The sequence below is a fragment of the Ananas comosus genome, linkage group 24, assembly GCF_001540865.1.
Source record: "Ananas comosus cultivar F153 linkage group 24, ASM154086v1, whole genome shotgun sequence".
Taxonomy (NCBI): domain Eukaryota; kingdom Viridiplantae; phylum Streptophyta; class Magnoliopsida; order Poales; family Bromeliaceae; genus Ananas; species Ananas comosus.
In genome coordinates, this window is record NC_033644.1 from 2,551,905 (window position 1) to 2,563,841 (window position 11,937).

Genomic DNA, 11,937 nt, shown 5'->3' on the forward strand with positions numbered 1-11,937 from the left:
TTTTTTAACCCAAAATAAATTTGTGTAAAAATTTCTTCTCCAACGGCTAAGATCAGACGGGGCCCCTAGACAGCAGCATGCACAGTTATTTATCACATCCGTTGGTTCCGTGCGCGTGGATTCGTTTACCCCAACTCCCGCAACTCCATTTAACTTGAATACAGGCAACATAACACACACAGTTATTTATCACACCCTTTTGCTTTTTTCATATCCTACGGTTGCGATCGAAATCCAGTCCCTGCTGGCCCCCGCGTACGCTGCACAACACAACCCTAACCTCACCTCCCTCCGCTCTCTCTCTCTCTCTCTCTCTCTTTTTCTCTCTCTCTCTCTGAGTGTGCTGCTGCACTGCCATCCACGCAATTGCAAATGGGAGTTACACCGGCGATTCCACTGGCCTGGCGGTGATCGGCATTGCTGTTTTTGGTAGCAGACTACTCCTCACCCTTTCCCCGTCGATTTTTTGTTTTGGTGTTTCTTGATTTCGTACTCTCACTTGTTTGGTTCAAACCCTAGTATGAGTGCTCGGTTGTCTCGTCGTGTTCTCAAATTGTTAGTGCATCCCAAACACTTGGGACTTTTTTACCTATGACCTCGGATGTTGCTTGGTGTAAGATGATCTAACTTTTGATTCCACTTTGATTTTACTGATGATTAGGAGAATTTATGAATGCAGAGCACAATCCTCTTGTGATGCCGAACTTCCAATAAAGGTTTTCCTCCTTTTTCCAATCTACTTTATCATCTTTTTTTTTATTATTTTTTATTTATTTTTCCTTTCCCATCTAAGTACCCTATAATTGCACCTTGGACGAGGCAAAATGTCTTGTAATCTTAGGCACATTGTGTCTGAGACGTTAGCTGTAACTGCTGTTATCGTGTTTTGTAAGAGTGAAAAATGCAAGGTTCAGTCTTTTTACTGCATAGTGTTACAATCTCAGGTAACACTTGCTTAGCCAATGTGAGCAAAGAAAGTCAAAATCTGTCAATGCAATGTGCATGCTTTTTTGTTATTTGAAAGTTCCGCCTATGAATTCAAAGTGTGAACTAATTTGGCTTCGGAGCCTGAATTATATTATGATTGGAGTCTTCTTTCTCGAGAATTAATTTGGGCGGCTCTTTATCTTTTCTCGCTTTATTGGGTTGCAAGACTCTCCTTCATGTCAAGTTAACAAGTTCGTGATCCTTCGCCACATTGCTTCCTTCAGAGTAAGAGTACAGATTTGAATATCTTATCAGTTGTTAAATTTGGATCAGTCCATTCTTATTTTGGAACTAGAATGTCAAATTTAAGTAGTTTGTCGGAATTAGGTGCTTGGGCTTTATAGAAAAGTTGGTTAGGAGAAAGACTAAAGACTTATTTAAATTTAAAATTTTAATATTTAAAATTTTTAAATTTAAATTTAAATTTTTTTTTATTTTTATTTTTAGAGAGAGAGAGAGATGGGCCCCACCCTTGTCGAACAAGGGTCAAGGGTGGGTGGACCATGTTCGCCCGGGAACATGGCCCAAATTTAAAATTATAAGTTTAAAATTTAAAAATTTAAATTCAATTATAGGGGTAATATCATTATTTTCTATTTATAACTATCAACTATTTGTCTTATTCCCAATAACCATCCAAACACAATTTTTCTAGTTCCAGCTTATATTCGCATTTTCATCCAAACAAAAAAATACCCTTGTTCTTACAAAAATCCATACTTGTACCTATCCCCGGTATAACTAGTTCCTACTAATTCCCGAACCAAACGAAGCCTTAATGGGTATCGGAACTCTTTGTTTAACTAGAAACTATCAAAAAAGTACCTTCCTTGCTTTTTCTTAGGGTAAATTGCATTGTTACCCTCTGGACTTTTGGCGAAGTTTTACTTTACCCCTCGAACTCCTAAAATGGACATCTAACACCCTAAATTCTAATATTTTATTCATGTTACTCCTGCCGATAGTTTTCCGTCAAGCTTCGTTAATCGGAAACTGACGAAAGGGGTAAAACGAATGAAATATTAGAGTTTAGGGTGTTAGATGTCTATTTTAGGAGTTTGGGGGGTTAGTGAAACTCGCCAAAAATTCATGAGGTAGCAGTGCAATTTACCCTATAGCACTCTTGACTATAAATTATTTTATTATAATATGTTACTTATGGATTAACTACTAACCCTCAATTTAGTCATCATGCTTGATTTTGAATTTATATATATTTTTTATCCTAAAATAAATTATATTATAATTTATCCTACATTTTATTGTAATAAAATAAAAGCGAAAGAAATGAATTAGAGTGGCCTAAAGATAAGAAAAGAGCGATACTAACTACCTACGATGCTCGAACACTCTACTGTTCTGCTGTACTCGCTAATATAGTTGATTTACAATTGGTATCCTCACTAGGATGTAGAGATTTTAATTCTCAGTTAATTTTCAGTAGTACTCATTTGTCCTTTTTATCTTTAGAAGCATTGTTCTAAAGTATTATAAAATATTATTTTATATTTTATATTAAAAATTTTCAATTGGCTGAAATGAAGTACAAAAAGTTTATTTTAGGCTACAATAAAATTACATTGCATAGTTTCATAAGAAATAAGTGCATATTCTAGAACAATACTTCTAAGATAAAAGGGACAAACGAATACTGTAGAAAGTTAACTGAGAATTAAAATCTCTATATCCGAGTAAGGGCACCTATTGTAAATCAACCATATTGGCGAGTACACCAGTCACTAGAACAGTAGAGTGTTCAAACATCGAAGGTAGTTAGTATCGCTTTATGATATGATTTATTTTAGGATAAAAAATATATATAAATTCAAAATCAAGTATGATCACTAACTTGAGGATTAATAGTCAATCCATAAGTAACCTATTATAATAAAATAATTTATAGTCAAGAGTTACGAGTAAATTGCGCTGCTACCTCTTGATCTTTTGGCGAGTTTCACTTAACCCCCCAAACTTCTATAATAGACATCTAATACCCTAAACTCTAATATTTCATTCATTTTGCCTCTTCCGTTAGTTTTGAGTTAACGGAACTTGACGGAAAACTGACGGAAGGAGTAACATGAATGAAATATTAGAGTTTAGGGTGTTAGATGTCCATTTAGGAGTTCGAGGGATAAAGTGAAACTTCGCCAAAAGTTCAGGGGGTAACAATGCAATTTACCTTTACCCCTTTTTCTTAGCAGCTTGTACTTCTTTTGATTCTCTTGACCCTAGTACTTGAACTAACATCGAAGGGTGCGGCCCCCCTTTGAAATCTTGTCTCTGAGTTTCTTTGTTTAACTAGAAACTACCAAAAATATACCTTCGTTGCTTTTTCTTAGCAGCTTGTACTTATTTTGATTCTCTTGACCCTAGAACTTGACTTAGCATCTAAGGGTGTGAGCCCCTTTTGAAATCTTGTCTCTGAGTTTGCTTCTAAAAGATTTCCTAGTTGGATGAATAAAACCTTATGTTTTTTTTATGGTTCTATTAAATCCTTTGTAATCCTGTAACAAATGCATGTTGAACATAGTGACGAAGGGTCGCTACCAATAACACTTTCTAAACTGAGTACTGATATATTCTTAACCTTTTTATTTCTAATCTATGCTTTTACTTGTTTCACTTTTATGTGCATGCTTATCCTATTCTAACCTAGCCAATGTAGCTTGTACATCTTTATATTTTCTTGAGCTATTGTGGAAGGTTGCACAGTAGCATGCCTCTGCAGCTTGCTAATGGGTAGATAAGAGTCTCTGTAGCCTATTCCAAGGGACTAAATACTTCTGGGAACTTGCAAACTATGTAATTGTCCATATTTTATTTTCTATATTTTATGTTGGCGATTACTTAGAGCTAAGGGGCAAATTGCACTACTATTCCTTGAACTTTTAGTCTAGTCTTATTTTGGTCCTCGAATTTTTTAAGCTTGAGATTTGAGTCCCAAAACTTTCAGGATTATTTCACTTCTCTTTGAGCAATTATTATTTCACGCACTTGATTCATCTGTACGTCCATGCATCATGAATCTAGGCTCTTCATCTAACTAATGCCTTTAATCGAATATCTGATTTTTTAATATAGCAAAATCATAACTTAATAGGTGGTAGAATTTAAATGTAGGATGAGAAATCAATTATTGATGAATTCACCACTGTTGAGATGCACCAAGTTTAGGCAATAAATTTTTTTTTCTCTAATAGCAACGAAGGATTGGGATTAACTAAAACTGGAACACTTCCAAAACTTTATATTTGTCATTTACATTTGCCAGTTGCCACCAATATTCTTTTGCTTCCAGTTTCTGTGCACCCTCGTGTATCTTCTCAATTCCCGAACTAAATTATTTCTAACTGTCAATGATATAAAATTTTTGCTAATGTATTCCTATTTCCTAAGGTATCACACTTGAGTCTTAGTACTGGCTTGTGATGAGTTTCTTATTGTTTGCTTGGTTTGAATTACATGTTAAGATTCTATCCTTTCTAATTTGACTATTGAATAAATAGTCTTGCTGACATTTGGTATGACTCATTATGAGAATTCTTTTCATGAATAATTGTTTCTTTCTTTTTTTACTAGATGGTAGATAGGTTCATTTGACAAAGATTGGTGAAGTGTGGGATACCATGCCAGTCACAGACAAGCAAAATCCCTTCCCACTGAAGAAAGTAGCTTTGAGAGAGCTTCCCAATGAATCTAAGAACATCATTACTACCCCACCACGGAACAATCTACCTTTAAAAAGCAAAGGAGTAAGCCCAGAATCTACGAAAATAATTGGGACCAAACGGCAAACTCCTGATAATCCCACTAGTCCTTCCACCTATCAGCAAAGCAATACTAGTGCAAACAGGCATCTTGTTTATGTGCGTCGAAAGCTCGAAAATGAGCAAGGCAAGATAAGCACTTGCACCAATGTGGAAAGTGTAGATTCTCCTGAATCAAAGATAATAAGAAAAGATGGAAAAGCAGAACAAAACTTACAGAATGATCAGAGAGATGAACCCAAAGTGGCATCTTTCCCTGTATTGTGGCCCCTGCAAAACTCAATGTTTACTACAGGAGCTCCTGTTCAAGCTGATCCACCGAGACCGAGCAATCAAGATTGGAAAGAAAGGTTTATTCATCTTCAGATTTTCTTGAAGAATTGCGACCAGTCAAGTCAGGAGGATTATATTCGAAGTAAGCTGCTTAGCTAGAAATTGTGATTGATGAACCAGTTTTAATTTTGTTGCACTGAACTTGTTGTAATTTTTTAAATATCTTAGTGCTTAGATCTCTATCAGCAGCTGGTCGAAGTAAGCATGCTGTTGAGTTGGAGAAACGAGCAATACAGCTCTTGTTGGAGGAAGGTAATCCAGACTTTGTTTTCCTTATGTTTATAGACTAAAAAACTTTCTTTTTTTTTTTTAAGAAAAACTAACTAATTTACTTCCTGAAATTTGATATATTTTCTAGTTAGATCCCTAGCACTGTTAGATATCTGAAATCTGTGAAGTTATACAACCATTCACCCATAAAGGAAACATGCTACCCTATATCTTGTAAAGCAATTTTCCCATTTCAGTTAGCATGAAACGTGGTTAAAATGGCCATTTTGGAGAAGCGTCACATGCAGAGCATGTCCCAAAACAGATGTGGAAGTTTTTTTATTTTTTATTTTGTATGGCTAACAGCTGGCGATGCTATTGTAAAATATAGGGAAGGTCTTGAGACTGAATTGTTTGGGCGAGAAATTTAGGGATTAGCCGTACTACTGTGAAAATGCAAGGATTACCTGTACATTTTTATCCTTATGATAAATGTTTGATTCTTCATCCAATGTTTGGAATCTTATACTCGTCTCTTTGCAGGGAAGGAGTTGCATAGGATGAAAGTTCTGAATGTTTTGGGAAAAGCCTCGCCGAAGGATCATTTGACAGTGTCTCCACAGACCTCTTCGATACATCCTTATTTCCAGCAATGAAACGGTAAAATTCTTGATCTAATGTGCTATGCAAATGGATAGTTGGGCAAAGGTACGTATTAGCTGTATGTTTTCAGGGCATGAGACTGCCCTACTGTTTTGGACTATTTTTTGTGGTGTAGAATCTGAATGCGCCTAAACTGTCTCTGCTTAGAGATATGTGAACTCCTTTGTACCGCAATTGTATCTATGTATCTTTAATTTATCCAGTCAAAGAGAAGGTGCAAACTTGAATATGTTTAATGCTTAACTGTAGTTGTCCTTTCACTAATCTAGTTTGTTTATGCCGTAGCCATTGTTCAGTTTTTTTTTTTTTTTACTGCTTTACAGTTTAGGCTTGAAAAGAAGTTAAATCATATTGATTGTCTTTATGGGCTGTTCAGTGAGAATGCTCGGATCCGGTGCCTGTGTAATGATCTAATGATTATACATTGAGTGGACTTCTCATTAACTATGGTTACCCATGTATGCGAATTCTTTGTTCTACAACAGAATTACAGAAAGTAGCTTTAGATTTTGAAGTTGACGCCAGACAAGTAGACTTTTGGCTGCATTATTAATGCTGCATGAGAATTTCTCTAACAAGTCTATGGGAAGGTGTTGAATACAGTGCTCAATTTACTGAATCTCTTATTGCTACATGGTACTTTCTTTCAAAATTCCATACTGTTATTTTACTGTATCTTCATAGTAAAGGTTTCAGTCCGTGCATCAGGGCTTTTTGGAGATGGCTATATTGTGGATCAATCCGCTCCTTTTGTTCTTCTTATGTTGCAATCACAACCATCCAAATCAACAGGCAAGATTTTTGACTTGTTGCAATGTCTGTTTATCTCGTGTTGCAACTAAGGCTTCCTATACCTTGCATCAACCAATAGGCTTGTGTAGGGTCAGATTCAAACCGCAACCAAAAAACACATTACATTTACAGATCTAGTCTCTTTTAAATTATTAATTCTTCCGTTATTGAGTATCTATATGGATGCTTGATCATATTGGCAAGCATGTGTCTTCTTATTTCTTGTGGTATTTGGTATTTTGTTGATAAGAGGCATGAGAAGGTTCCTACACATGGACGAGGAGGTTGAAGTTAGTCTACTTTATAAAGATGTGACAAATTGCTCTCATAGGTAAAATCTAATGTCCAGAAAACTTGACTACTTTAAAGATTCAAAAGCTAAATGCTATGCACTTATTTTTGGTTGACTTACTATATCCCTCTACACTTACTTTGGGTTGATTTACTATATACCTGTAGTTACGAAGGATAAAGAATGACATACTCATATTTTGGATTTGGATTTGCTTTTCTGATCAGCCTGACCTCATTAGGATCTGAATGCTAGTATATGTTGGCTTAAAGAGGCCAACATTCTACCTTGTGGTGGGATGCCAGGTTGGACCGAATCACGTTTGAAATGGCGGGAAGGTCGGATTGGACCGAGTCATGTTTGTAGTATCGTGAGACTGGTTAGACCAAGTCGCAATCGAGACTCGTAATGCTGTGTCTATACGCTTTAAGTGAATTGATTGTGTTTCTAACGGTTTAAGTTTTTGGAATTAATAGTTAGCGTCAATGATCCGACAGTATGTGAGGGCTGTTTGTGGTACAGTTACGTATGCCAGTTTATGCTGGTTTATAAATTTGTCTTATACAGGTTTTGCCAGTGCGATAAAATCTTGTGTTGGCCTCTTACTACTATGTGAGTGTCGAAGAAATTTGGATTCGGATGTTATATGAATCTAACATGAATTTAACCTGCAAAACCAGGTCGAATTCAAATTTTAGTAACATCCTTGTGTTGGCATTTATCTCACAAGCCATCTGCACGGTTCATTACTGAGGAAACGAAATGTAGGGAGGATTTGCATTTGCAACTAGAAGGCTTTGCCTGCTGCTATCTGGGAATCTAAGGGGTAATTTCTACTGAAGATTAATTACGAGAGTGACAAACAATCATTAATTGGTTTACACACACAAGAGTAGAGATTGACATGCTTGGTCGCGCAAGAGCCTAATTTGCTTGGGTAGAGCTTCCGAGAATACGTTGCTCAAGTATAATAAATGTTTAAACCTCAAAGCAGGCAAAATTTTTTACTTAAAATTTCCTTATTAAGAACTGAAACATAGCATCGTAAGAAAAAGCTTCACATAAATGCTTTCGCTCTTGAGCCCCTCACTTATTTCAGAGCCCTTTTCATATTAGCTTTTGTGGCACGCAAAGTTTCCTTTCTTTGATATTTGAAGACAGTTCCATCAATAATAATCCAAGAAAAATGAACAGTGCTTATGTACACTGCGATCGTAGGTATATTTTCATACATTGTATCAATCAATTATCGTAGTAATGAAAAGCGATGTCATGAACAAGGCTACACAAAGCTGTGGATGAGAAAGTGAAAGCGCAACCACCAAGGATTGATTGTGTGGCTGGTTTTGCCTAGTTTGTGCCTCGACTAGCCATTCTAATTCATACCCTAGAAGATGTAACTACATCTGAGCAGAATATTTCTCAAACATACAATTGTATCAATTCAATTACCAGTTAGATGAGCAGAACACTTCTGCTGACAAAAAATAGAGGAATCCACATTAGAACACATGTAATCTGAATGAATGCACTGAATTGAAAATGCAAAAAATAAAGAAAGCCAAATTGAAAACTATCCTACTTAATTTGTACAAATTTTAGTTTCTTTTGCTCTTAAACTTCGATCATCTTCTGGTTGAGAGCCATGTATCTCCACTTCTCCTTCTCGACGAAATCCGCATCCAAGAACTTGGCAATGAAAGCCCACAGCCTGTAGGCATCCTCAAAATTAGTGAGGAATCCTAGTGATGCGTTTACGACGTTAATCCCCACAGGAACGCTCTCTTTCTTTTTGTGATCACCTGCAGCTGTTTTATCACTAACTCTTTTCTCTAACACCGAGTCCTTATCTACTTCATATTTCTCTGAGAACCAAATATTCTCTAAGAAGCCGCAGCTTAGAGAAATGTTGCTTCTATCTGCGAGCTTTTGCACGAGCGAAGGCTCGACCTTCTCGCCTTTCCAATCAAATAAGTTGAATGCTAATGCTGGCCCCCTATCGAATTTTACTCGCGGGCCATAGATCTTAACTAAAGAATGGCCATTTTCTGCATGAGGATGCCGCAATTTTGAAAGTGCAACAAGCAACCAGTTTGTGATGCATCTTAATCTGTTACTGATGAGTATCAGGCCTAGAGAATCTGCGTGATCGAGCCCTCTGCATTCAATCTCCTCCACAATGTCATCATCTTCTCCTGCAATAATCTCTTTTCCTCTCTCTATTTTTGCCGGATTCACGCCGTCTTCCTCTACAATTTCCGATGATGACTCTCTTTTGTTTCCCTCTTTTGAACTCAAAGGGTTATCGCTTGGCCGATTTTCTTTACTTGATATTGGTCCAGAGAAGGAACTTGTGTTCTCTACATCATCTTCCTCAAACTTGTTCAGTTGGGGCTCTAATTCTGCGCTCGAATAATCGTCTCGGAGCTGAGAAACACTTCTCGCAGGCACGATCCTAACAATTCCGATGCTACTTGTGATTTCCGACGCTTCTAATATTTGGCAGCTCGTTTTTTTGATGAATAGGGCTGCAAACCCTGAGGGGTTTTCGCCGAACACCTTGTAGAAATTGCAAATTATGAAGTCCGGACGGATAAGAGAAAGCCCGAAGGTGTCCAGGTCCTTGGGTCCAAGCGCGCACGCGTCGAGCGCGATGTGCCATCCATTCTCCTTCGCCAAGCTCATCCACAAATACGGGTATCTCGTTCCGGTCATCCTCGACTGCAGCGGAAACACGAAGAGCCCTCTATGTTTCTTCTTTCTTCCTTTCTTCATCAGATCTTTTCTCAATTGCGCCGAGTGAATCCTCAAGCTCGGCCACGTAAACGCGGCGGAAGCGACTCTAGCTCCTCTCTTCTGCGCACTCTCTACCATGGCGGTCACCGCCTCGCTCTCGTAGTCGTACACGGTTAGAAGCTTCCGGTTGTTGTGGAAGGGATAGGAATCAGCTAACAATTTGAATGCTGTGGTCCTGTTAGAGGTGCACACCATGAAGTAGTCCGCTTCTGTTATGCTGAGCAAGCCCATAATTCTCCTCCTGATTTGTGATTCCAGATCTTTTTCTTGGCTCACATGCTGGAGCAGAGACTCCCAGCTCCCATACTTGAAGGATATGCTGAAGAGAGGAGGGGGAGGGCGCGAGAGCCCGGAAGATGACGACGGTAGGGAGCAGAAATTCACCATCTGCGCATGCGAGAAGAGGCTGATACCAGTGTAGTCGAGGCAGACGTGATGGGCGAGGTGATGGTACTCATTCTTTCTGATGTGTTCAGCTTGCTGGGCCTCTTCGAACTGCGGGAAGGCTGCGAGAAAGTTCATTAAGGCGTCAGCAAAGGGCGGGAGGGATTCATGATTGGTGAACAGCGTGCTGGCAAGGATAGAAGAGGTGGTGGATTTCGCGAAGTTGGAGCGCGAAATTCTCGCGGACGTGATAGTAGTTGCAGCAGCAGTGACGACAGCAGCCGCAGTGCTGCCGCGCCTGCACGGGCCTATCAGACCCCAGAGTGGGGCTGGGCAGCAGCCCGGCAGGCACGCGCGCGGCGAATTCCTCATGTTTACTGAGATCATATTGCTGGTTTTGTTGTTGTTGTTGTTTCTCTTCTTCTTGGGTTCTTGCTTCTCCCTGTGATTGTTCTTTCCACCATGTTTTGAAGCCCTTTTGAGGTATTTGCTGATGAAGAAGAGCATTGTGCTTCATTGGGAGGGAAGGGTGCTCCTGGTTGCTGGAGTGAAGCTGTCATGGAACAAGTCAGACGAAAACTGATTAAAAGTGAAGTGCCACATCTCACCTCAGTTGGCCATTTGTGTTTGTTGTTTTTGTTGTCGGCACCATCATTCTATAGAGGCTTGTCTGGATAAAATAGAGCCAGGTCAATAGAAAAAAAAAGTATGAATTCAATTCTTTCATTTAGCGGCCATAAGATCTTAGGTTTATACTTTGAATTATGCCCTTCCCAATTGCGAGAAAAGATGGTAGTAGAATTTGGGCCCTAATAATTAATTAGTTTCTCATCATACCGCGTATGAATCAACCACCGTATAATTTGTTAGTATTGTAAAATGTAAGGTCACCGGTTCTCAGTAACGTAAGATATCCAATTTTCTAGAGTTAAATCTTTTTTTGAGGGAATTTGGTTGCCAAACTAATGCAAAATTATCAAACAAATTGGATTGGATTCCAAATGGATAATTAAATTTAAATTTAATTCAAAATTAAATTTAAAAATTTAAAAATAATTTCAAATTTAAACACACACTTTAATTCACAATCAAAGTTAGAATTTTAAAACTTGATTTCAAATCTGGAACGGGATATTTTTGGAACAAGTTTCAATTCCGTGTGAATTCAATTTTCAATTCGGCATTTTAGTATTCCTATGTTGCGCAGGAATCGGAGCATGATTCGCATATACCAAACACCAACAGTGTTCATTATTCTGATTCCGACTCTGATTTTGGAGTATAAAAAGATCCTTAATTCAAACAAGTAATCTCATATTTTTCCATATTCATATTTTTCTTCTGATGCGAATTCAGATGTGGATATATATAGGATCCTAAATTTTTATTATTATATCCGTCCGATATGAGTTGGATTTATATTCGGACATTATTAAGATATAATTAATATAAATTAAATTAGCACAAATAAAACACACATACGATGTTCGAAATTTGACATATATATATATATATTATTCAATAAAATTCAATATTTTAATAAATATAAATGTAATTTTAATATAAAATTTATAGTAAAATAAATGAGAACATAATAAAAGCCACTTTATTTCCCTACAAGATGTTATCATTCTTCTTATATTTTATGGGTGAAAACGGTCGAATAAGATCGATTTTGTAAGAAATCATATTCACATCTATATTTATTTT

The 11,937-nt window shown here is 37.5% G+C and overlaps 2 protein-coding genes across 4 annotated transcripts; one reads left to right on the top strand and one right to left on the bottom strand.

Annotated features, from left to right (window-relative positions):
- Positions 240 to 6,247, top strand: LOC109728808. Of its 3 annotated transcripts, none has more exons than XM_020259337.1 (5): positions 240 to 429; positions 662 to 716; positions 4,570 to 5,172; positions 5,259 to 5,342; positions 5,844 to 6,247. In XM_020259337.1, exons 3-5 carry the CDS (start codon positions 4,617 to 4,619, stop codon positions 5,954 to 5,956), a joined length of 753 nt encoding a protein of 250 aa, XP_020114926.1. In that variant the 5' UTR covers positions 240 to 429; positions 662 to 716; positions 4,570 to 4,616; the 3' UTR covers positions 5,957 to 6,247. The 3 variants fall into 3 exon arrangements, with proteins under 3 accessions (XP_020114926.1, XP_020114928.1, XP_020114927.1); XM_020259339.1 differs by having other exon boundaries at positions 680 to 716; XM_020259338.1 differs by lacking the exon at positions 662 to 716.
- On the bottom strand, positions 8,466 to 11,010 carry LOC109728840. Its single transcript, XM_020259374.1, has one exon. It carries the CDS (start codon positions 10,732 to 10,734, stop codon positions 8,662 to 8,664), a length of 2,073 nt encoding a protein of 690 aa, XP_020114963.1. The 5' UTR covers positions 10,735 to 11,010; the 3' UTR covers positions 8,466 to 8,661.

Excerpts from the sequence above, each read along its gene's own strand:
- LOC109728808 (XM_020259337.1), top strand. The coding sequence starts at position 4,617 with ATGCCAGTCACAGACAAGCAAAATCCCTTCCCACTGAAGAAAGTAGCT. Across the intron at positions 5,173-5,258 it reads TCAGGAGGATTATATTCGAA|TGCTTAGATCTCTATCAGCA; the intron begins GTAAGCTGCTTA and ends TAAATATCTTAG. Across the intron at positions 5,343-5,843 it reads ACAGCTCTTGTTGGAGGAAG|GGAAGGAGTTGCATAGGATG; the intron begins GTAATCCAGACT and ends GTCTCTTTGCAG.
- LOC109728840 (XM_020259374.1), bottom strand. The coding sequence starts at position 10,734 with ATGCTCTTCTTCATCAGCAAATACCTCAAAAGGGCTTCAAAACATGGT.